The sequence below is a fragment of the Hibiscus syriacus genome, unplaced genomic scaffold, assembly GCF_006381635.1.
Source record: "Hibiscus syriacus cultivar Baekdansim isolate YM2019G1 unplaced genomic scaffold, ASM638163v2 tig00111309_pilon, whole genome shotgun sequence".
Lineage (NCBI taxonomy): Eukaryota > Viridiplantae > Streptophyta > Magnoliopsida > Malvales > Malvaceae > Hibiscus > Hibiscus syriacus.
The window spans coordinates 307,802-334,364 of NW_024063052.1; the positions used below are offsets into that span (position 1 = coordinate 307,802).

Sequence of the window (26,563 nt, forward strand, 5' to 3'; positions counted from 1 at the left end):
CATATAGTATGCACTCACCTTAGCTTTGCTTTGATTCGATTCTAATCCTTTGATCAATCCGGAATAAGCTTACTTTTAGTATTTACATAATCACACATGGATCTATATCAGTATTATAGCTAAAATACTCTAATGGTTCACTCTTTAGATTAAGATAAATGCAAATTTCCTATTTTAATGAAGGTATGCATCGATGCACTACTTGTGCATCGGTGCATAAAATGCATTCGATGTTTTATTATTAATGGGATGCATCGATGCACTAATTGCATTCGATCTTTTTATTTTAAAAGAGTGCATCGATGCACTACTTGTGCATCGATACACCTTCAAACACTTTCTGGGTTTTAACCTTGATGCATCGATGCACTATGAATATGCATCGATGCACTCTGCCCAGAATCCTCTTTTTGAACCCGAAAATTCATTCATTTTGGATTAAATCCTTCATGTTTAATCCTCTTTTACATTCTTAACTATAGTACACATCCTTAAACCAATTTATACTCATTTATTTCATCTTAAACCTCCAAATTCTATCTTTCATATGTAATTCAAGAATTACATTAATAAATCAACATGTTTGAATTCCACTTCTAACACTTCGTATATCTTAACTAGATTGATGACAAGTCAAATTTAACTTTCAATTCTAGTTATGAACTATACTCAAGATTTCATTTAAGAACTTCAAATCTTAAATCTCTTCTAACTCAATCATCCTTTGATATTAAGATAACTTAAGCTTTCCTTACGCTTAGTTATCATCTAATAATCAAAACCCAATATTAAATTTAACAATAAACTCAATAATCAGAAATCTTACCTTTGTTTTGGTTCACACGCACAAGGAAGAAAGAAGAAGAAGAGAACTCTGGAAGTCTTGGGTGTTTTCTCCCCTTCCACCCACGTGTATCCTTATATATATACTTATCCTTTCTTTAATTATTTTTCCTTGCAATTACTCTATTGTCCTTCCATTCCTTCTTCCTTTCAATTCCATCCTACACAATAATTTATATATAAATCTTTATATTATTCATTCATTTTATTTTAACCACCAAATTTTGAGACTTTATAATTTAGTCACTAACCTGGTATTGAGGATGTTACAATATAAGTCACTATAGATCACTTATGCACTAGCAAGGGTCATAAGAACAAATCAACTTAAAGCTCAATTAAGGATCCCATATTTCCTCAAAATAAAACCAAGATTCAAAATAATTTTACAAAAGCTCCATTGGTTTGATCACAACCAAATGCCTTGCCCCTAAAGTTTTCGAGTCGAAAAGTAAAAATCTGAAAAATATTAAATAACGAGTGTGAGCTATAAAGCCCAATGAATGACTAAACATTCAAATATGATGTACATGCCAAGGCTAAAGGAAAGCATACCTAAATGCCATGATCCATTCTTGTTTTTACCTCAATGATCATACCTTAATATCATGCTTCGATGCTCACTTAATGCATCATATTCATCCTTTACATCATCACATACATTGCAACAAATCACATGCACTCATGCACAATTAACTTTTCGGAAAAGTCACATATTCCACATACATTTTTTCAATTAAAGATCAATGGCCTTTGTTCAAAATACAACTCACTAATTGGATAAACGAACTCTATACAACTCCTATTTTATTTGTGGACTCATATAGGCCCAAAACCATAAAATTATAGAACAAAGGTCAACGCCCACCTTACCTCGTGACTTCTCGGAGTATAGCTCAACGCATCAACCGAACCCCATATAACTCGATCACACACACATAAAAACACATAGAGTACTCTTTCCTAGGTATGTATTTCATATCCAAAGGTCCCATAAAGAAAAAATAGTCAATTAATCCGAGTTTCCAAGAGCGGTTGTCAATGATGTATAGTTTTTCACATATATTGATTCAAACGCATTTTGAAACACAATCACAATTGGTTGTCATGACCAACCCACATATGGACAGTGAGAAGATCGACTCGTCCAAGCACATATTTTGAAGCACAATCATAAATGGTTGACCTGATCAACCCACATATAGACAACATAATGTTCCACTCGTCCAAATACACATTCACATTATATATAGATTTTCGGAAAATATTTTCAAGATTATATGCATCATTTGCAGCACATCACATTCACATTTTCAATATATGTGTTGCATCACACACAATGTAGCACGATCCACATTACATACCATATTTTGTATCAATTGCACATTTTTAATTGACATTCCATGAATCAAAATCTTCCATTACATCATAGCTCATATTCAACACGCTTTAACATTCATGCTTGCATATAACGCTTGCTACCAATGTATCACGAATCATAATTAATACACCATAACTCACATAACTATCTTAATCACATTCTTTCAATATATTCTTAACTCATAGTCGACATGTTTTTATACACATGCTCATAATGATAATTCACTTTCAATGTTCCATGAGTCATGTCAGAAGATACAATGTTCACATTGATCGCAAAATTTAATCTACACATCATGAATTCACACAATCAATTATCAACAGCAATACCAACTTAGAACCTAAAATTTAGAGTTCACACATAACTAAACCTTCATTCAACATTGAATAAGTTCATCATGAGTGAATGGAGAGACACTCATCTCAATGTCTCAACCATATGATTCAACCCCAAACGCTAACCAAATAACCACCAACAATTGATGAACCATTTTCCCCCAATCATACACACCTTAGGCACCTTAGAAATCAATTCAACATGTCAAAAAAACATCTAAAACATAGTAGAAAATTCTCCTACTAAAACAGAACGAAAATCAATCGAAATATCGACAAATCTTACCGAAACAACTCTCCAAGCCTTCGATCCAATCGACACTACTTTTCCCCAACAATAACTGATCAAGAACAACTAATGTCAACATCTAAACTCATCTAGAACCCTCTCAATTGACATCAATTAACTCTAATTCTCGGATTTTCAAAAAATGTTGAAATCAAGTTTGTTTTGAAGAATTCCACGTAGAAATCAAATGAGATTGAAAAACTGATTTAGTATGGTAATAATATCATCAAAAAAGACCTTATTTAATCAAAGAAAACCTTAAAAAGTGATCAAGAAAATTAGCACATTAAATACCTCCGAAAATCACTTTAAAACAATTGTTCAATTAAAATCATCAATCACCTTTAATCATTAATCATTGAAGCACAAAAAGAACCAAGGAAGGAACATTACCTTGCTGGAAAATGAAAGAAAGAAGAATACCAACAATGGCAACACCAAAGAGATCAAGGAAAATCGGTAAAGAAGAAAAGGAGAAGAAATAATCTTGATTGATGAGAGAAAATCAAGAAGAACGGAGTAAAAATCAATAACAAAGGAATAGAAAATGAAGAAGAAGAGTTTCAGCCATTAGAGAGAACTTGAGAGAGTTTAGGAGAAAATACAAGAGTGTTTGGATGAGAGAAAATGAAAGGAACGGTTAATGAAAATTAAAGAAAATAAGCAAAGATTAAAAGAATGAATCTAGATGGAAAATTGGCAAAAAGATATTAATGATACAGTTAAGAAAGGAGGGAAAAATCATCCAAACAAGCCTTGGTAAAATAAACTTCATAGATTTTTCGATTTGTGATCTTTTACAATTTAGTCACTAAAACACAATTTAGTCACCTTCTAAAACCTAATTATAAATTCTCAAAAATAAAAATCAATAATTTAACCCCTTCAAATCATTTTAGAAAATATTTATCAATTAAAAATAACGTTATTAATATATTTATCGAAAATTCAGAAATCGATTCGACGACCGACCTGAAACTACTAACCCAGATTTTGGGATGTTACATGATTAATCTGCCAATTTCTAGCGGTGATGATACCCGAGTACCCGACACAATTACCTCCTGTTAGTTCCTTATCTGGGAACAACTAATAGCATGTAAACCAAGTAAGATCGCATTAACAACCATGTGATTAGGGCTATCATATCTACCAATCAATCTACCAGTGGAAGGGTCGAGGGAATATGTTATACTTGTTAGAATTATATCTATTAAGATTTCAATTTTTTGAAAAAGTAAAGGCAATAAACAAGAGTAGTCATTCTTGCGGAAAGAAAGAAAAGTTGGGGGAAACTGGATATCAAAGGAGAAAAAAGAAAAAACTGCACGGTCAGTTCCCATAAAACATATGCATAAGTTTCCAAGAAGATAAAATATCTTCTACTTCACAAAGTCTTGAATTTAGGGATCCAAAACTTTGGAAAGTTCAAATGTCTATGTTCCAAAAACAAATGTTTCTTTTAATACATGGTATAGAGGGCAATTAAGGCTATTTAGATCCCACTGTCCCATATCTTAGAAACATCCAGGCTCATTTACTCTAAATCAACTCAAAAGCCATTTGATTCATGCACTTGGAAAACCCCACGGCTTAAAGAGATTCCTAGTTCTTAAACGAGGTGTTATGAAGCTAGCAACATGGAATTATTATAAATCTTTGAGATTGATTTAAAAGGAAGTTGTGCACATACATCTGTTAGTACATGTAAAACTTGTCATCACTCTCCATCTATATACTAGCAAAATTGATGCATAGAAATATTACTAAAATTGTTTCTAAAGAGAAAGAAACAAGGAACAAGATAATTAATGCAACAAGTTATAAGATTAGTGGCTTTGAAGATTTATAAAGTACACTAAAAGCAACGCTTAGATATTAATATCATACGAAGTTCGAGTAAATCTTTAAAGATACAAAACCTATAGAAATAATAATCTCATAAGATACTGTAATAAACACAACAAGAGATGAGATAGTGGTTGTTCATTTTACCTTAGAGAACCAAATATAAGAAAATACAACAATTCCGCATACATATTTTTCTTCCCCTAGTTATAGAGTGTTGTTTTGTTGAGTCCCCCAACTATTAAAAGTTATAAAATAGTCCTCCAACTATAGGGCATTATTTTGTTTAGTCCCTTAACTATTAAAAATTACAGAATGTCCACTTGACTATTCATATGTTCCAAACTCGTCATTTTACATCAAAACAATTGGCTATCGTTTGAGCAGGATGTTAGCATGTTGACTAAGATATGATAAAATCCGATCTCATAATTGGTTGAGTTTTATTATATGGATTGACTCTCTGTTTACATTATGCGTTAAATGAATGCTTGAAACATTATGTCATCGAGTCAATGCTTGAAAGTAATGGCAGTGCCAGTGACATCATTAAAACATAATTTTATCATATCTTAGTGTAACACCTTGAATCCCAGGTTAGTAGTCCGGATCAACCCGAGACCCAAAGTTGAGCCCAGAAGACTTCATAAATTAGTTGGACCAAGTTTAGTGTTAGTGGTCTTGAGTTGAGACCCAAGAGAATTATGGTTAAGTGATAAGAGTTTTATGATTTAGAAGTTGGGAGACTAATAATGTAGTTTTCCCATAGTTAGAACTAAAAGCTGAAAACTCATTCCTTATTATATCTTATACGTGAACCACCCCCATTACCTCCTCACCAAATACTTCTCTTGTTTGTTCCATAATTCATTTATTTCTTCTCCATTCCAAGTTGAGATATTAGGATTTCTAAGTGTGGGGTTGCTAAGCTAAGGTGAGAATGTTTTTCTCCATCCTTCAAGCTTTGTTTCAAGCTCCATTTTGTGAATTTAAGAATTTGTTTTCAAAATGGGTTTTTTTTTTGAAGGTAGGGTGGCTCCTAGTTGATTCAAGAGGTGTTTTAGCAGCCATGGCAATAAGGTAACACACTTATAGCTTTCTCATACCAAGTGTAGATCATGGAAAGTTAAGACGTGTTAGAAAGTTAAGTTTAAAGCATGTTTAGCAATTTCCATGGTAGATTGTTCATTCAATGTTATAAGCATGTTAATAAGCCTCTATTATAACCCCTGTTGTTCCAATAAAACTTTAAGAATGTGTAGAGACCTCGCTAAGGTCATGCGGATTGAGAAATAGAGTTTTTCGTCCTTGTTTTTTACTTATACATGTAGGGTGTCAATACTATATGGATAATATCGATACTTGTTCTTTGTTTTAGGCAAATTCTTGAGTTTCTGGGCAAGATTATCGATACTTTCTCAAGAGTATTGAAACTTTGGGTCAAAGTTTTGAAACTCCAAGAAAGTTTTGAAATTGGGCAGAACAGAATGTTTAAAAGTATCAGTACATATAAAGTATCGAAACTTTTGCAGAAGTATCGATAATCTTGGGCTATTATCAATACTGTCAATCTGTATTGGGGAACAAAGTCAGTTTTTTAGGAAATTAGACTCGAGGTGCCCCAACACTTCATTATATCATCAAATAAGACTACAAGTGAGAATGATAAGAAAATTTAATTCAAGCGTATAAACAAGAATATAGTAAGATCAAATAATACTAGCCTTGTTTGAATGCTCGGGAAACAACCAGAACACTTGAGTTCCTTTGAAAAAGATAGCAGAGACGAAAATATAGAATCAGTCTGGATATTCTTAGGTAGTGCACAATGCACTTAAAACTGACTAGTTTGGGTGCAAGGTCCGACACTCAAGGAGTGGATCTCAAGAGTCAGAAAGAGCCCCGACATGTCAGTTTAGTCGACCAACTCAGAATGCAAGCAGATGAGAGAGTAGGACCAATCAGCGCAGAAGACCATTATTTACTGTACCAATAGCTAGCGTTAGAGGATCGTTGATAGTTCCTTGTCGGCCCATTTGTTTTATCTGTAGTAGAAAGCACTCAGGAGTTTGCAAATTTGGGTCTAGAGGTTGTTGCCATTATAGGTCTCTAGATGATTTTATCTGAGATTACTTACAAGCTCAGGATGTAGCTCCAGTGTTGACCCAACAGTCAGATTTGTCAGTTCAGAAAGACAGAGGGTTTTAGAGAGGAAGGAATTATTTTGGTCAGACTGGTAGAGGTGACATTCAACCCGAAGCTAGTGGGGAGCCTAGAGTTACAGCCTGTCAGTTTGCGATCATAGCTAGTGAAGAGGATGATGCAGTTGATGAGATCTCAGGTTACCTCACCCTATTCATATTCCAGTAACCGTTATAGTTAACCTATAGTTCAATCCTTAGAATATAAGTCTTAACAGTTGAGATTGGTAGTAGATGCCTTGTCGAAATTTTGAGGACGAAATTTCCTATTAGAAGGGAAGAGTTGTAACATCCCGAATCCTGGGTTAATAGCTCGGGTCAACCCAAGACCCAAAGTTGAACACAAAAGACTTCATAAATTAGTTGGACCAAGTTTAGTGTTAGTGGGATTTAGTTGAGGCCCAAGGGAATTATGGTTAAATGCTAAGAGTTTTATGATTTAGAAGTTGGGGGAATAATAATGTAGTTTGCCCATAGTTAAAACTAGAAGCTGAAAACACATTCCTTATTATATCTTATACGTGAACCACCCCCATTACCTCCTCACCAAATACTTTTCTTCTTTCTTCTGTGATTCCTTTCTTTCTTCTTCCTTCCAAGTTGAGATATTAAGAGTTCTAAGTGTGGGCTTGCTAAGCTAAGGTGAGAATGTTTCTCTCCATCCTCCAAGCTTTGTTTCAAGCTCCATTTTATAAGTTTTAGAATTTGTTTTCAGAATGGGTTTGTCTTCAAGGTAAGGTGGTTTCTAATTGATTCAAGAGGTGTTTTAGCAGCCAAGGTAATAAGTTAACACACTTATAGCTTTCTCATACCAAGTGTAGATCATGGAAAGTTAAGATGTGTTAGAAAGTTAAGTTTAAAGCATGTTTAACAATTTCCATGGTAGATTGTTCATTCCATGTTATAAACATGTTAATAAGTCTCTATTATGACCCTTGTTGATCAAATAAAACTTTAAGCATGTTTGGGGACCTTACTAAGGTCTTTGGGATTGAGAAATAGAGTTTTTTGTACTTGTTTTTTTACTTTTGCATTTAGAGTATCAATACTATAGGGATAGTATCGATTCTTGTTTTTTGTTTTAGGCAAATTTGTGAGTTTCTGGGCAAGAGTATCGATAGTCTTTCAAGAGTATTGAAACTTTTGGTAAAACATTCAAAAATCCAAGAAAGTTTCGAAACTAGGCAAAACAAAATGTTTAATAGTATATGTACTTTTATAAAGTATCAAAACTTTTTTACAGGAGTATCGATACTCTTGGGCTAATATCGCTACTTTAAGTTTGTTTTGGGAAAAACGTCAGCTTTTTAGGGAATTGCACTCAAGGTACCCCAACACTTCATTATATCATCAAATAAGACTACAAGTGAGAACGGCAAGAAAGTTCAATTCAAACGTAAAAATAAGAATAGAGTAAGATCAAATAATATTACCTTGTTTGAATGCAAGTATATAATCAGTCTGAATATCCTTAGGTAGTGCGCAAGGCACTTAAAGCTGACTAGTTTGGGCGCAAGGTCCGACACTCAATAACACCTGAGTTTCTTTAGGAAATATAGTAGAGACAAAAGTATAGAATCTATCAGGATATCCTTAGGTAGTGCGTAAGGCACTTAAAACTGACTAGTTTGGCCGCAAGGTCCGACACTCAAGGAGTGGGCTAGTCGATAGTGTGGTGTCCGATTCAGAGATTCTGGGGGCCACATTCTCGATAGACTAGAGTGGTGTGTGAGCTCCGAGATACAAAAATCTCAGTCGTACCATGATGTCTACCATAGAGTAGAGAGTGAGTATACAAGTATACTCACTAAAGCAGTACAAAATAGCTTAGTAGACTAGATAGAAAAGCAATTAACTTGAATGCTTAAGCCTTTCAGTGAATTATAGTTAGTATGTTTTAGATGTTAGTGTGGTTCTGAGCTAGTTAGCTCAGCCTTTGTATGTTTCTGTGGGCATGTTAGTAGATCAAGCATTTGGGAAGCAATATATAGATCAAGGTCCAGACCAGTCCAATGTAGATCAGATGTACGTCTCAACATTTTTATTGGGCATGTATATTTGTAAACATTATTATCCAGTTGAGTCATAGATTTAGTCATGTTGGTCTGTAATATTTTTGAAGTGTAAATATTTTATTTTGGAGCTCCTCAGTGAAAGGATTTTTTATTATTGGGCATTTTTTTATGATTGGTTATAATGGTCGTTTTAAAGCATGAGGAAGTAAGTTTAAAGATGGTTAGCCACTTTGGTGGTATTGTATAACACCTTAAATCGGTCGACTGTGTGTCGTATCGGTGTAGGATGTTACACTTAGTCAACATGTTAATGGCCAGCTCAGAGGCCTTAGATAACTGTCAATTTTCTAATGAAAATGATGAGTTTGGAACATGTGAATAGTTGGGTGTCCATTTTGTAACTTTTAATGGTTGAGGGACTAAACAAAATAACTTGTTGAGGGACTAAACAAAATAACTTTCTATAGTCTGAGACCATTTTTTAACTTTTAATAGTCGAAGGACTTAACAAAGCAACACCCTATTGTCGAGGGATCATTTTATAACTTTTAATAGTTGGGGAACTCAACAAAGAAATGTCCTATAGCCAAGGGACCATTTGTATATTTTACCCTTCATTTTTGTGCTTTAGAACTTCCATATATAACTTAATTAGAAGGCATGCAACTAGGTTTGGAAACAAATACTATCACAAGCTTTATAGAAACTCTTGTTTTGTAGAATTTTAACTAATGATTCTAACTATCTTTTGGCCTAAGATCTATAATAAATCCATAGACAAATAATGAGCCAATTACTTTGTTCACATAACTAGATTATTCAATTCTTATAACTATAACTACAGTAAATTTATGCACAATGAGTCCATTACCTAAAAATTTTAACAGTTACTTGAACACTGTTTACAGTATACTTATGCCTATACATCTATAAACAAGACTAACACTGATCCAATTAGACAAAGAACACAAATCACCCTTATTTTTAACACGCCCAAAAGAGCAAACCTTATTTATTGCTTAACATTCCAATTGATCTCTAAGTGAGGAAACCTCTTAAAAAATGGGTAGCCTCTTTGATCTAACCGGTGCCCATTCATTCATCAACAGCTCAACCCCATTGATAAAATCATGATCATCGAGTCCCATAATATCAGATAATTCCAAAGGTGGCTGAAAGGCTTTAAGCTCCATCAGCAATTCTCGACCTCTATTCCTGGCTCTAATGTCTTCTGAACCAGGAATTGTACCTTGCAATACATCTCCAAGGATCGAACCTGCATCCTCGAACCTGCCTTGCTTGAGAAGGCAAAGACCCAAGTTGCATGCCTTGTTGGCGTCGGGGTCGATCATCTGGACTTTTTTGTAAACCACCTCAGCCGTCAAGTAGTTGGATTTCTGCATGTAAGCCCAACCCATATTTCCCAGTAATCTAGAGGTTTCTTGCTTAACGGAAACCTGAAACTTCTTCCCGTAGGAACGAGCAGTCTTGGTAGGTCTTCCATTGAACATCTCTCCCTGGTATATTAATCAGCTTTCTTTTTATTAACTCCATATGCTCGTCTACTTTTCCACACTTCTGCCAAATTCATTTAAGTGGAACCGGTTCAAATGCAGTTGCAGGGAAACCATCATTGAAATGAGAACATGGTATGTGTTATATATATATATATACCTTGTATAAGTCGATGAGAACGTTGTCAAGCGACTCCTGTGCTTGTTTAGAGCAGCATGACCTGAAAGATTTGAAAGCCTCGATGGCTTCTTCGGTTCGGTTGAGTTGCTTCATCACCACGGCCATGTCTTTCAGTGCACTGTCTACTCTATCACCCACGTTTATCGCCTTTCAAAATAATACTATTGCTGCTTCTAGATTCTTTCTACCAGCTGCATGCCACGTTCAACCCAAAAATCTTCCATTATGAGCTTGGTAAATTGTTTTCATCACTCGGCTTATTTTGTAATGCTTTCATTCTAGTTTTAATAAAACTACCATTCAAATTGAACTTTGAGGTTAGTAAAGTACACGACTACTTTTAAGAAATTATATTCCTTAAATTCAATTCCAAAACCCTAATATTCGCTACTTATAAGCTTTGATTTTTGTAGTTTATACCCAAACTTTATGATAATGTGTTCATTGAATTAGTTTATTAAACTGATATAATCACGGACTTTATAATTCGCACACTTCTTATTCTTCTTCTTCTTATTATAATAATAATTACTTTTAATGATTTTTAGAGTGATTTACAGTACTTATTACATTTATGTTAATTTTTTAAAGGAGTTCATTTTTTTAAATTTTACTATAATAGAATAATAATTAGAATAGTGATCCGTTATTATCACAAATGATTGTTATCTTTTAAATTGCTACCGCAATCCATTATTTTGGGTGTAATTCTGCTTCATATCACTATTTTCAATAATAATGAGTTCAGACGGTGTCGTTATTGCTATGTCACTACCAACCTCTATTGAAAACCCTAGTAAGTAATTCAATTAGACGTACTTATAGGCACTTTGGTTCAAATTTTGAAGTGGGGAGAGAACTGAAATCACAAATTAATTTTCAAAAAGATAATTAAGGTATTATTATTTTAAAATTTAATAAAAAATTTAGTTTACCAAAAAATGGTTATTTACAGAAAATAAATTAAATATACATGAAGATTAGTGATTAAAACTAGAATGGTAAGCAGAAGGGAAATAGGGAAAGAGAGAAAGACTTGAGCATGTTTGGCTTTAACACAAGGAGAATCTCCTGTGGAACTTTATGAATGACGTGATAAAGATCATCTTTCTTTGAGCTTGAACTTCCATTCTTCATCATCTTCTTCGTTAAATTCTTATCACTTCACCCCTCTCCTCCTTTTATACATACAGTGGAGACTTGGGAACAATAAATGGGAATTGAAAAAACTCCATGCATCTTCCATCCATGTTTCTCACTTCATCTTCACTCATACTGTCTGCCCCCTTGCTTCTTCGAAGGGGCCACCCATTGAACAATTCATCCTGTCTAATGATATTATAGTAATAAAATACATACTACATAATATTTGGTTAAGATAATTATATCTATTTTAAAGTTGAATTTTACAACTCGTTAAACGATTTTAACATTAAACGATTTCAATAATAGACGAGAATATTATTTTTCTTAGATGTCTTGAGTTTGAGTAGCTGTCTATGTAGGGCGAGTTAGTACACTTTATCAACAATTAAGACAGATTCTGAATAGATAATATCTTATAATCACATCAAACTATTAAAAATGTCTTTCTAATTTCAAGATCTTAAACCTTAAATCTTACCTAAAATTACACAATTGTTAAATCCTATAAAAAATAATTTTATAAGTGTATGATAAAATTTAATCTGAAATGATTGATGATGATTTTATTTTTAAAATAATTTTTTTAAGAAAAAATATTAATATTGTTGAAAATAAAAGCAGTGAATAAAGCTAACTGCATCTGGATTTTTTTTTCTTTTCTTGGTACAATAATTGAATTAGGGCTTAATGATGGAGCAAATATAAAGGATCATGGATGGAGCCATATTTTCACACTTTGTTCACTAATGTTGTTGTTATCTTTGGGTGTGTAAGATCTTTGTTTGTATTGACAAACGACAAAAAGAGAAAAGAGAAACTACATCACATATATTTCAACAATAGCCGTGATTTGTTTTGGATGTATGAACTATGAACCTCTTGCAAAAACATGTGAACTTTTAGCCGACTTATTACTTGTTCAAAAGATTAATAAGATATTAATTCAATTATTAAAATATAATAAATAATAATATTATTATTTTTACATTTATATTTACCTAAATTAATTTAAAATTATTAATCAATGAATAAATATAAATAATTATTTTATATATAAATCATTTATTACTCTATTTGAGCGAAGACAGTGCATGCATAAATTCTTATACGTGATTTTGTAAATATTACGAATTATTAATATTTCTATTGATTATTTGTAATATAATTTAATATAGGATGATTCTTTATCTTTTAGGATTAGATTTATTATTTTATTAGGAATTGAGATAGAGTTAAAACATTATGTTTAATTTATTATTATTTTATTAAGAATAGGATGAAATCTAAACATTATCTTTAGTTTATTATTATTTTATTCAATAATTACTTAGATTCATGGAACTCCTTACCCTATATAAAGCACGCTCCATTGACCATTGTCAATCAGATTTCTTTGGATTAATAATACAACATGAGAACGTTTTTGCAAGTGATGATTGTGTTGTTCCTTCCAAGCATTCTTTATCATTAAGTTCTTCAAGTTCTTCGTGACGAAGATCTTCACACTTCGGTTTACCTCTTTATTGCGATTAGGAGGGCTGATTAGAGTTGATTATTGAGTTTTCTTAGTCAATTATAACTAGGAGGGTTCGTAGAACAACTATCTATCTATCGCCATCATCATTGTATAATCACCATTTTAGCCCATCACCACCAAAACCATAATTTTAGCTAGGTCATTCTATCTTTATCAGTTCTTTATCTTTGTTTATCTTCTCTATCTTTCGTTTATCTTCATTGCTTAGTCTTAATCTTGTGTTCTTATCTTAATTTTCTAGCATCTTCCTTCCTCATTCAAAACCCTAGATTATGACAAAAATCTAATTCATCTTCCCTCTCGTTCTTTGATTGAGTCTAGATCCCTAGGCTTGTTTCTTCAACTTCGAGCAACGTACATCACTCCACTGACATCCTCTATCAATGTACCAACAAAACAGACGTTGTACAACAAGCACATTACAAACAATCCACACTGCCACTACGCCCAGACAATATAGAATCAAGCATACACATTTTCAGTGATTGCTTTCTTGCTCAAGCAGTTTGGAAAAAAATACATTAATTATGACCTTCACAAAGCACACAGTGGAGCTTCAACAAGTGGTTAAGCTAGATCTTTGATAGTGCCTCAAGTGGAAAACAAACAGAAGCATTAGTATGTGTTTGAGTGCTATGGTTTGCTCGAAACATTAGGATACATGAAGGAAAAAGACACAAGAAGCAATAAAGTAGTAACCTTAGTGTGTAGTAAATATCAAGAGTAGAGAATAGCAATACCCTCGAACCCCATGTTGGGGATATGAAAATATAAAATACAAACTTGTAGAGAAGAAGAAGAAAATATAAGAAAATTCACTTGAATTGAGTGCTTTGCTTCATCATTTACAATCCTTTATATAGGGATTGTAAATAACTATTAGAATAGTTACAACCTTTGATGATACATTTTCAACATACATGGTTACATCTAATCATCATGGATAGTCATATTCATTCATGGTTATATAGCATGCACGATGTGCTTATTTCAACCTATATAACATAATTTTCATCCTTATACATTTATCTTCTTGAACTTTGACTTTGTATCCAGTGGGTTGCTCAATGTAAACTTTCTCTTCTAATAAACCATTGAGAAATGTTTGTTTCACATCAAGTTGATGAATTTTTCACTTCTTTTGAGCTGTTAGGGAGATAATCAATCAAATGGTTTTAATTCGAGCAACTGGTACAAAGACTTATCATAATCGACCCCATGCTTTTACTTATAGCCTTTAACAACATGTCTTGTTTTGTATCTCACCACTTCTCCGCTTGTATTCTTCTTTTCTTGAAAATCCACTTGACCTCGATAGCTTTATGACCTTTTGGAAGTTTCGATAACTCACGAGTATTGTTCTTCTCAATGGACTTATTTATTAATCCATTGCTAATCTCCATTTCTTGTCCTTCACATCATCATCAAAATTAAGTGAGTCATTATCTACCATCAAGCAAAACAAGTCATTAATATCTTTAGTGGAGAGGTAAAAATCCCTTATACTTCTAAATTTCTTTAGTCTTTCATTCAAACTTTCTCTGGAGCTCGAGCTTTCACCAGAAGTTTCTTCATAGAACAGTTTAGGTGAAGGTGGGGTCATATCATGTGGAGGGTTCACATCTTGCGGAGGAATCATATCTTGTTCTTCTTCAAAATACGAAAAAAATTCATAGTTTTCTTCTTGTGTGTCCCAATTCCAACTCGCTTATTCATCAAACTCAACATCACGACTAATAATAATTATTCCATTGCTTGGATTATATAACTTGTAGCCTTTGGACTTTGACTCATAACCAAAAAAAACATATTTAAAACTTCGATCGTCAAGTTTGGATCTACCTTGGTCGGGTACATCTGGAGGCGGCGGCCGGAATAGCCCTAGGGTGTAATGAAACCCTAGGGTTTCTGGAAGCTTCATCTGGGCCGTTTATCTCCCTTTCGATCGAACGGTTGTGATTGCTGGCGGCTGGAACTTTGAGCAAAAAAACCCTAAATGGGTTTGGGCCTTCTCGGGTTAGATCTGCTTCAGGTCAACTGGGTTTAGATCTGTCTCAGGTCAACTGGGTCAAACCTGAGTCTTCACTTGTAAATTGGCCTCCAGGATTGATGTAATTGGGCCTTTGTTTTGTTGTATTATTTGTAGTAATAATAATATAATTATATAATAATAATAATAATAGTAATAATAGTAATAGTAATAATAATAATAATATTATATAAATACGTAAACTCAGACGAAAATGATTGTCGACAATCTTTATTGGCCAAAACTTCGACCTCATCCACGTCCTCAACCCCTTCGATTCTTTTCTTCTAAGTTTTTTTTCAAAGACACATTAGCTTTGAGGGCTTCTTCAATATACTCATCTTGTATCCTATTGAATTTGTCTTCCGAGGCTTGCAACTCGTCCATAACTTGTTAAATAACCATATAGTCTAAATCCTTTGATTCAATAACATAAACCATATAATTAAACTTTTAATTCAAAGAACAAAGGATATTTTCAATCACACGAACATCTATTAAATTTTCTCTGTATCTCTTCATTTGATTGACCATGATTATCACCCTTGAGTAATAATTCGAAATTGACTAAGATTCCTTTATTCGTAAGGTTTCAAACTCACCTCGCAACACTTGGAGCCGAACCTTATTCACTTTGTCAACTCCCTGGAGAGAATTTTGTAAAATCTCTCATGTTTTCTTTGCAGTGTTAGCATTTGCCACTCTTACAAACATCGAATCATCCAGACATTGGTGGATGAGAGTAAGAGCGATCCTTCTTATTTGTCTTCGTCAAATTCTCCTTTTCTTGTTGTGACAATGAGACCTCATCTTGGGAAGATTCATAACTATTGTGTGTGATCTCCCAAGCATCTTGTGCCCTGAGTAAAGCTTTCACACGGAGACACCAACTTTCATAATTTTCGTTTGTAAGAAGAGGAAATTGAAATGGAAACATACCATTGTTGCCCATCTTCACTTATATCGAACCTGACTCTGATACCACTTATTGGAGATATGAAAATATAAAATACAGACTTGTAGAGATAAAGAAACAAATATAAGAAAATTCACTTGAATTGAGTGCTTTGCTTTATCATTTACAATCTTTTATATACAGATTGTAAATAACTATTAGAATAGTTACAACCTTCAATGATACCTTTTCATTATATATGGTTATATCTATTCATCATGAATAGTCATATTTATTCATGATGAATAGTTACATACATTCATCCTAATACATTAATGAAAAGGTACAGTTATTCATAATAATTGTTTAAATTAAATATTCAACACCCCAACCACATATTGAAACGAGATAATCTCCACCTTCCCCAAACATGGTAAAAGTGAATTATGATACATGTTTCAAAAGAACAGAGAATAGAAGCTGGTCAGGTGTTGTCATCAGGAACAATTTAGGGCTTGAAATGGAAGCATGCAGAAGACTTACCTCAAGAATTCCAATGGCTTTTGCAGTAGAGGTAGTAGAGGCGGAGCACACACTTCAGTTGACGGTGGATATAGGTTTAGTCAAGAAATTATAAAAGGGGACTCTTGATCGGTGATGAAGAAGCTAGCCTCACCAAACCCAGAAAATTCTGAGATAAGTGCCCTAATATGTGAAGCTCAACAACGGGCCAGATCATTTCACCACTGCAAATTTAGCTTCATTCCCCGTGAAGGTAACAGAGTGGATCATCTAGTGGCTACAAACCCAAGTGAAGGAGAAGGTGAACACTACTGTGTTGTGGAAATTTCTGAGGAACCAGCAAGACAGGCTGCAGAAGACAAAAGGTGGATAGATCTGCCTTAGAATCATTGGGGTCAATCAAGATTTCTTGTATCTTCATACAGAGAGCATGGCCATTTGAAGTTTTTAAGATTATTAAGAAGAAGAACGACTAGACAAATTAGATTATTTTTTTATGTCATTAGGAAAGTGCTAATTTATGCACAAAACCATATGTTTCATTCTTCATTTATTATTCTTTAATAAAACCTAGTGGTTTCCTTAAGAAAAGTAATATTTTATATTTATAAAGTCAAATATTTGGTCAACAAGAATCAATATTCAATGAAATTTTTTGTTAAATAAATTTAACCATTAAGTAATCTTCAACAGTAGAATTACAATAAAATTCAGTTTAATTTCTAATTAAAATTTTGAGTCAATTTCTAGGGTATCTTTGCCACTAACACACTGCTTATCGATCAATATTATTGAAAGGAACATAATTTTTTATCACTGTAGTAAATCTCCTTCAACTATGAAATTATGAAAACCTAGATCTTGAACGCAGTTAGGTATCCACCTACTCACTTCAAGTTGCTGTAAATTACAATTATTCTACTGTTTGCTGGTGGTTGAGCTCGGGCAATTTTGTTTCTTCCACTGTGGCGTGTGAAAGAGGTGCAGCTCGAAGTTAATGGAGGGTGTTGTTGATATATGATGACTATTTCGATCAACAGGTTGTGATTTTACTTGACACCATGATTCCTTCTGGTTTTCCTTTGGCAGCTGTTTGGACCATATTTATCTGCAATATTCCGTTGCTAAGATCAATGGTCCAACCAATTAAAAGTAATCACATCAACGTTTTTCTCCATGGCATCTATACAAATGGATTTTATTTTCCAAAAATCAACTTATTCATTAATGCATATTAAAATAAAACTAAACTTAAATTTAAAAATTATTGTTAGAATCTTCGTTAATACTCTTTTCTTTTCCACCAAAACAATCTTCTTTCTCTTACTCCATTGTTTTTCTTCTCAATTAAGGTGTTAAAGTAACACCATTTATAAGTGAAAAAATTACTTGAAAATTTTAAACAACTTCTGTTAAAACCTCGTACAAGAGAAGTCAATATCATAAACGAAATAATCATAAATCGTGAAAGAGCAGCTATCGAGGGAGAACAAGAGTTTGGCATCATATCATTCAAGTCCGCTGTACACAATTTAAGTGTTTTAAACCCCAGAAAGCATATTCGGCTTCTATTGAGCATGCTTTCAAAAGAGACAAAGAGCATGAAAAGCATGGACGAAAATGAGCTTATTTGTCTTAAGATGGTGTATCCAAGTGCCGTGTTTATGTGTCATTCGATCAATAAAACAATTATGCACAAAATTCCATTGGTAAGCAAAGTAGGTGCTTTGGTTGTCTTCCATGAAAATACATCGAGTCAGGACCCAAAGCATTTGGCATTTCAAGTTCTCAAAGTCTCATTTGGCATTTTCTTGGTAGAAATATTATTGTCCGAATTTCAACTTAAAAAATTAAATGATGTTTCAAACAGTGAGCATCGTCTCTTGAAGTGTACTTATATTTTAATAACCTTCCTCGTATGGGATGTGTGGATTGTATTTCTAATGGGGTGTTGGATGTATATTTATCTTTATATTAATCACCATAGATAAAGATATTAGCACCGATAAGATAAGATGATTAAAACAACTAAAAAAGAGAGAGAAAGAAGAGTATTTTTTTGAATGGAGAAGAAAATAGTATTAATGAATATCCCAAAAATAATCTCTAAATTAAGTTAAATTTTGATATGCTTTAGTCAAGAAATATATTTGAAAAATAAAACTCTCGTGTATAAAAGACATGAAGAAAATTATTGATATGTGAATCTTTTTAATTAGTTAGAACCGTTAATGACGTGGCGGGAAGAATCTATAAAATAATTTCTCGTAGAAAAATGTAGTTTCTAGTTGGGCTCATCAATGAGACAATTGAAACATATTTCCCAACCTCGTATGACAGCTGCGTTAATTTTTTGATAGAAAGTCACTAGTTTTATTAAAAATAGAAAATGTTCAAGATTACATGAAGATTTACAAGTATAATCGTAAACTTAAAATATAATTATGACATTTTCCTATTACCATTGAGACAAAAACTAGCCACCTAGATCACATAATGACTAAAGAAAGAAAAGGTTAAAAAACCTAACAAAAAGGCTCGAACAAAATAAAGATACGAAAAAATCTGAATGCATCGGCAAAGAACCACAAAAGAGGATAAAACTACTGAAAGACCATCGATAAATCGCAAATCAGAGTTGAGCTACGTGAGAAAACTATCCACGAACGTAAAATGTGTATCCAAATCAATCCGATGGTCCAAAGCAGGGAAGATCAGCATGGTAACAAATAAGCGTCATCTTGATCAGTCGTGGCGATGTTAAATCCAATCCTGAAAAAAAGATAAACGAAAACAACGGCCAAAAAACCGGAAACTACCAAAAGGCAAAGATAAACATACCACAAAGACAGAGATAAACATATCAGAAATACATAATTATTTTAGTAAAAAAACTAAAAGAAAAACATTGAGAAAATACAACTAAACGGTCAGTATCAAAACATATCTGAGAGATTATTTGTATGTTACCCTTTATTTATTTATTTATTTTAACTTTATTGACTTCAAGGCTTAAGGTTAATAGTTGTTAACAACTTTAATAGGTAACCTTCGTTACAGCACGAGTAGAAGTTAATACTATAATGTTAAAATTAGTGGTTTACCCAAAAGAATTTTTTCTCATTAAATTTTAGTTTTTCTTAATTAATCACTGTATTCAAACTATTAATCGACTAATTCAGATCAAGTTTTGTAAAAGCCTATTATAAAAAGAGAAAATCGCCTCAGTGACCAAAAAAAAGTTATAATATACGATTTTAACCAACTTTTTTTGGATTTGCCAAAATGACCAACAAAATCGCAACGCGAAATAAAAATCGCAACGCGATCCCCAGAATCGCAAATCAGTTTCCAGAATCGCAAATCAGTTTCCAAAATCGCAACGCGATTCTTGAAAATCGCGATGCGATAGTAGAAATTCGCATTGCGATTTTCCATAATCGCAACGCGAATATGAAAATCGCAACGCGAACACATAAATCGCAACGCGTATCCGTAAATCGCAACGTGTATCCGTAAATCGCAACACGTATGGGTAAATCGCAATGTGTATCCGTATATCGCAACGCGTATCCGTAAATCGCAACGCGATATTTAAAGCGCCATTATAATCGCTACGCGTATTTTATTTTCAAATTACAAAAAGAATATTAAGACAAAATCCCGTAATCGCAACTCATAACCTAAAACCTAAAATCACAACTCAGTCCCATCTCCATCTCTCACTCTCTACGGCGAAGAAATCCGTCCCCATCTCCGAAGATTTCCGTCCCCATCTCCGGCGAAATCCCTCACAACCATTCACGGTCAGAAATCCCTCACAATATTCAGAAATGGAAAATCAACCTCCGAGGGTTAGTTTTTTTAATTATTTTTATTTTGAAATGTTTGCATTATTGTAGGTTTTTCATATTGAAACTGATGATAAGTTTACTGGTCATTTCAATAATAGATTAACCATTTCACTTAGATTTCATTTCGCGTTACGATTCTGTCGTTGCGATTTTCATTTCGCGTTGCTATTCTCTCGTTGCGATTTTCAAGTTAGTATTTGTCTTTGTCTTTGTTCTGTCTTTTGGTTGAAGTAATGCAATCCATTCAAGTTTCAATTTGCAGAAGAGTCGCAACGAGATAAATGAAAATCGCAACGAGAGAATGACTGTCGCAACGAGAGAATCGCAACGCGAAATGAAAATCGCAACGAGAGAATCGCAACGCGAAACCAAAATCGCATTGCGATTTTCATTTCGCGTTGCGATTCTCTCGTTGCGATTTTCATTTCGCGTTGCGATTCTCTCGTTGCGATTGTCATCTCGCGTTGCGATTCTCTCGTTGCGATTTTCATTTCAACCAAAAGACAAAACAGTGTTGCAAATTTAGTTTCAAGAATAAACTACTACTTTTTATGTTTATTGTTTTTGGTATATCTTCACAGTGTAGTTTTTGGTATATCTAACTTGGTATGTTTATTGTTTTTGTAGAAATTTTTTTCGGCTCAATTGACCTTGAGAAATAAAGTCAGCCTGGCCACTACAATTGCAAAGAAGCTTTCACCTGCTCAAAGACAATTGTTTGAGGAAACCTGCTTCGGGCCATGGCTGAGAGTACAGCATCCGGGTGGAGATGCTAATTTGACCCATTTGTGGCTTCAGACCATGACATCAAATCTACCCGACAGTATACAACGTGGTGAGGAAGAGATATGGTTTCATTTTCCACCAGCGTATACTTGCTTTGGGCGGAAGGAGTTCTGCTTAATCACTGGTCTACGATTCGGACACGATGATGTAGGCCGGTACACTCGTCATATCGCCCGCCCATCATGGTTATCCCGGGTTTTTTCCGGATGAGTCAATGGAGAAGCCGAACCTACATGTCGACGACCTGAAGAAATTATTTAATAAGAAAGCTGGTTTCACTCGGATGGAAGACGTCGATGTTGTCCGAGTATGCCTTCTACTACTTGTGTATGCCGGCTTTTTAGGCAGAGAGGCCAGACAACCTATTCATCGGGAGCTAATAATATTGGTAGAGGACCTGAATGCATGGAATCTGTTTCCGTGGGGTTCGTATATATGGAAAGCTACCTGGACTAAGTTGTCGTCTGCCTTTGATGACCGCAAAAGTTTGCGGGGCGATGGGTCCAAATACACTTTGTCAGGCTTTGTTTGGGCCTTTAAGGTAAGAATTTCTATATAATGTTTCTAAAATTATAATTAATTATTTAACAATTACTAATTTTGTTATTATATGTTTGTAGATTTGGATATTCGAGGCTTTCCCCAGCATGCGTACATATGCAATAAAAACGTCAAATGATATTCCCAGGGCTATTTCCTGGAAGAGGAAAACTCTGTTGGATTGGGAAGACTTAATACCATATGCCACAATAAATAATGTAAGTTAACACACATACTTTCATATAATATATAAACAAGTTATTAATAGTAGACGTTTAACTTTGTTTGAGTTTTTATATTTTAGGAGGCCAACATTCCATTACAAAGACTGACACCCACGGAGGAAGAGCTTGCCACTGATTGGTGGCAAGCTAGTCAGAATTTTTTTGATGGCACGGATGATGAGCAGCATCCACTTCCTCCAATTCGAGAGCCATCACCTCACCTAGAGCCATCACCCGATCGACCCGACTATACACCTCTAGAACGAGAGCCATCACCTATCCCGTCACATCATCGAGCCTCTTCTCCACCATCACCTCATGATAGGCGACCGGCAAAGATGCCACGACTCCTATCTCCCTGTTCTCCACCTCCACCTCAACGGGATGAGTCAAGGGAGTTACGTGATGAGGTCAATGCCTTGCGTGAGGAGATCGGTACTCTACGCGATAACGATGGTGCATGGCGTGTGGAGGTGTCAACTTTACGTGGTGAGGTTGCCGCTCTACGTGAGATGATAGTATCGTTGTAGAATGAGGTTCATACTCTACGCAACGAGGTAAGTTTAAGATTTTCCATATTTAACTTAATGATAAATTTACTCGTAATTTCACTTAGATTAGCCATTTCACTTAGATTGCTTAGTAAATTTATTCGGTTGCTGCCAATTCTGCTAAACTGTGTATTCTTTAACACTGTGAAATAGTATTTGTCTTTGTTTTGTCTTTTGGTTGAAAGTAAATTTGTTCGGTTGCTGCCAATTCTGCTAAACTGTGTATTCTTTAACACTGTGAAATATATTTGTCTTTGTTTTGTCTTTTGGTTGAAAGTAAATTTGTTCGGTTGCTGCCAATTCTGCTAAACTGTGTATTCTTTAACACTGTGAAATATATTTGTCTTTGTTTTGTCTTTTGGTTGAAAGTAAATTTGTTCGGTTGCTGCCAATTCTGCTAAACTGTGTATTCTTTAACACTGTGAAATAGTATTTGTCTTTGTTTTGTCTTTTGGTTGAAAGTAAATTTGTTCGGTTGCTGCCAATTCTGCTAAACTGTGTATTCTTTAACACTGTGAAATAGTATTTGTCTTTGTTTTGTCTTTTGGTTGAAAGTAAATTTGTTCGGTTGCTGCCAATTCTGCTAAACTGTGTATTCTTTAACACTGTGAAATAGTATTTGTCTTTGTTTTGTCTTTTGGTTGAAAGTAAATTTATCCATTCAAGTTTCAATTTGCAGAAGAAGAAATAGTTTACTTTCGCAACACGAAACTTAAAATCGCAACGCGAAACCAAAATCGCAACGCGAAATAAAAATCGCAACGACAGAATCGCAACGCGAAACCAAAATCGCAACGACAAGATCGCAACGCGAAACCAAAATCGCATTGCGATTTTCATTTCGCGTTGCGATTCTTTCGTTGCGATTTTCATTTCGCATTGCGATTCTGTCGTTGCGATTTTAATTTCGCGTTGCGATTTTGGTTTCGCGTTGCGATTTTAAGTTTCGTGTTGCGAAAGTAAACTATTTCTTCTTCTGCAAATTGAAACTTGAATGGATTGCATTACTTCAACCAATAGACAAAACAAAGACAAATACTAACTTCAGGGTATTAGTTTGAAACATATTTTTCTTTGTTATCTGATGCATTTTGTGAACTATGATAGAATAATGACTTGGGTGAATACAATGCAAGTTTGAAACATATTTGTCTTTGTTTTCACTGTTTAAATATCATGTCTGTTTATTTACTGATTTTTGTATTTAATTATTTAGCGGCCCGATAGAGTGGATGCTTTACGTCGGGTTATGCTTGCACGACGGAGTTCACGCATCAGACAGCGTGCACGTGCTATTAAGTCTCCGTACACCCCAATAGTGCGAAGACACCGCAAGAAGAAGCCCGACTCGCCTGTCATCCCTCAAGAGTCCACTCCTATCGTTGAAGAGGCCCCCCATATCATTCCTCGAGAGTCCCCTCCCACCGTTCAAGAGGCCACTGTCATCATTGAAGAGGTCCCTCCCACCATTCAAGAGCCCGATTCACATGGCGTCATATGTAGGCTTCTTGAGAAACCCTCTGACGTGCCGGACATGATGGATTCAAGTTGGCTCTCGTATGAGTTACCGGCCAGTACCATACCGGTATCTGAAGAGGAGAGGGAACAACTACCGGACACAATTTTGGATAACACCCTTTGGGCTAAGACCGCAGTTGATTTTTATCTACATGAGCGGAGCAAGGGGTGTTTCACTGACATATGCAAGCTCACCGATGATATCTTTTTGTTGCTTGAACGGCCTTGGTGGGGCGTATTATTAGGGGTCGAAGACAATGGCTATTCGATGGGGGGGTAAGTCTTATATTTTTCTTATATTTCAATTTGATTAATTTTTTTTTAAATTTATGTAAGTCACTAATATATGTCTTTTTTTGTAAAAAGCATATCGATGCGTGGGTGACACGTCTTCTAATAATAAGAAAACTTAAGAAAAATAAAAATATACGATATACAATAATGCCGACGTCTTTTCACGCCGTTCACTTGAAGAATGCACGAGATGAATCATTTGATTTGGGCAATGGACAAGCTAAACTTTATCCTGCATGGTGGGAGGTCGATAAGGTTAGTATTTATTTTAGATTGAGTTTAAAGGTTTTATGAAATAAGTGCGCAAATGAATGAATTATTACTTATGATTGCAGGTGTTTATCCCTGTTTTGGAACGTAAACATTGGATTCTCGTCGAGCTTCAGCTCCCATCCCTTAAGACAATAGTGTATGACAGCATGATAAATTACATATCATTGGCTGATTTAAGAGATGTTATTAAGTGATGGAGCTCTCATTTGGCTAAATTCTTGGATGCGATCAATTATTGGACTCGTTCTGGAAACAAGAAGCCAAAGAAGCTCAATATTACAGTTATTAGAGACGAGACCGCGCCACAACAAACGAGCGGAGCCAGAGGAGATTGTGGTCCTCTCGTATGCTTGGCGTTGGAGCGTTTGACGACGGGAAGCATCAAGTATCTACCTCCCACCGATAGAGATAAAGCTGCAGTAGGCTTGTGGTTTCGGCATTATATGGCTAAATCGATATATACGAGACGCTGCCTACCTGCATCCGCGTTATAAAAATGTCCATAAACAATTGGTAAGTTTATATACTTTTGGTTTGAAAATGTTTGGTTAAGTAACTAGAATTCAATAATTTGCTGTTTGTAGGTTTTAGATGTGTAGAAAGTGTTGTTTGAACAAATGTTTGGTTTCTGCAGGTTAATCTCAGAAGTGAACTGCGTGAAAATGATGTCGAGCTGCAAAAGTTGATTCAATAGTTTAATTGATTGTTTTTTGATTGTTTAATTGATTTGTAAAAGTTGATTCAATAGTAGATGATCGGAAATAAGAATTATTGCTTATTTTTTGATTGTTTAATTGATTTGTAAAAGATGATTTGTAAAAGTTGATTTGTGTAATTGATGCGAACATAATTCTTATTTGTGCTTGTTTAATTGATTGAAATGTAATGGTTGATTTTGTTGATTTCAATCTGCATTATGTTGAAGGCAAAAATGACTATCGCAATGCGAAATGAAAATCGCAATGCGAAATGAAAATCGCAACGAGAGAATCGCAATGCGAAATGAAAATCGCAATGCGGAAATGAAAATCGCAATGCGATTATAATTTCGCATTGCGATTATCTCGTTGCGATTTTCATTTCGCATTGCGATTTTCATTTCGCATTGCGATTCTTTCGTTGCGATTTTCATTTCGCATTGCGATTTTCATTTCGCATTGCGATTTTAATTTCGCATTGCGATTCTGTCGTTGCGATTTTCATTTCGCATTGCGATTTTCATTTCGCATTGCGATTCTCTCGTTGCGATTTTCATTTCGCATTGCGATTTTCATTTCGCATTGCGATTCTCTCGTTGCGATTTTCATTTCCGCATTGCGATTTTCATGTTGGGATTTTCATTTCGCGTTGCGATTGTATTTTCCGTGTTGCGATAGTCAAATGCATGCCTAATAGTGATAACAACTGAATAACAAGAGTTGGTTAAGTCAAAATGGTTGGCCTGAGTCATTAATTCAACTGAAAATGTTAAAAGTTCACACATAAAATCCACATAATACAACGTTTGCATTTAAAAATCACCTAAGTTAACAGTCTCAAAAGGTGAAGCCAATCGTGATTGGGATTTTAAAGATGATTGCCTTTTGCTTGACACCATATGAGCTTTGGATTTTGATGAGGATCCATATTTTGGTAGAGGAAAAGATGATTTTGATGGCACTGGTGATCCACATGTCAACCTTGTATGACCACTTTCCTTGCACCGACTACATGTCGATCTCTTCTTCTCTTCACCCTTAGACGGTATACGATCGTGACTTTTTGGTCGGCCAGGTAGCCTTCTGTCC

The 26,563-nt window shown here is 34.5% G+C and overlaps 2 protein-coding genes across 3 annotated transcripts in view; one reads left to right on the top strand and one right to left on the bottom strand.

The window, feature by feature from the left end:
- Positions 1–9,920: 9,920 nt before the first annotated feature.
- LOC120158214 (sm-like protein LSM5) overlaps positions 9,921–26,563 on the top strand; it is a 35,386-nt gene continuing 18,743 nt past the window's right edge. The window contains exons 1-2 of one of the 2 annotated variants that reach the window (XM_039169107.1): positions 22,079–22,091; positions 22,784–22,786. The gene's annotated coding sequence lies outside the window, so the exon portion shown is untranslated. Of the gene's footprint in view, positions 9,975–22,078; positions 22,092–22,783; positions 22,787–26,563 lie in introns of those variants that run through there. The other variant, XM_039169108.1, reaches the window with a different exon arrangement.
- LOC120158213 (protein SULFUR DEFICIENCY-INDUCED 1-like) lies at positions 9,953–10,428 on the bottom strand. The gene has a single exon (XM_039169105.1). It carries the CDS (start codon positions 10,421–10,423, stop codon positions 9,968–9,970), a length of 456 nt encoding a protein of 151 aa, XP_039025036.1. The 5' UTR covers positions 10,424–10,428; the 3' UTR covers positions 9,953–9,967.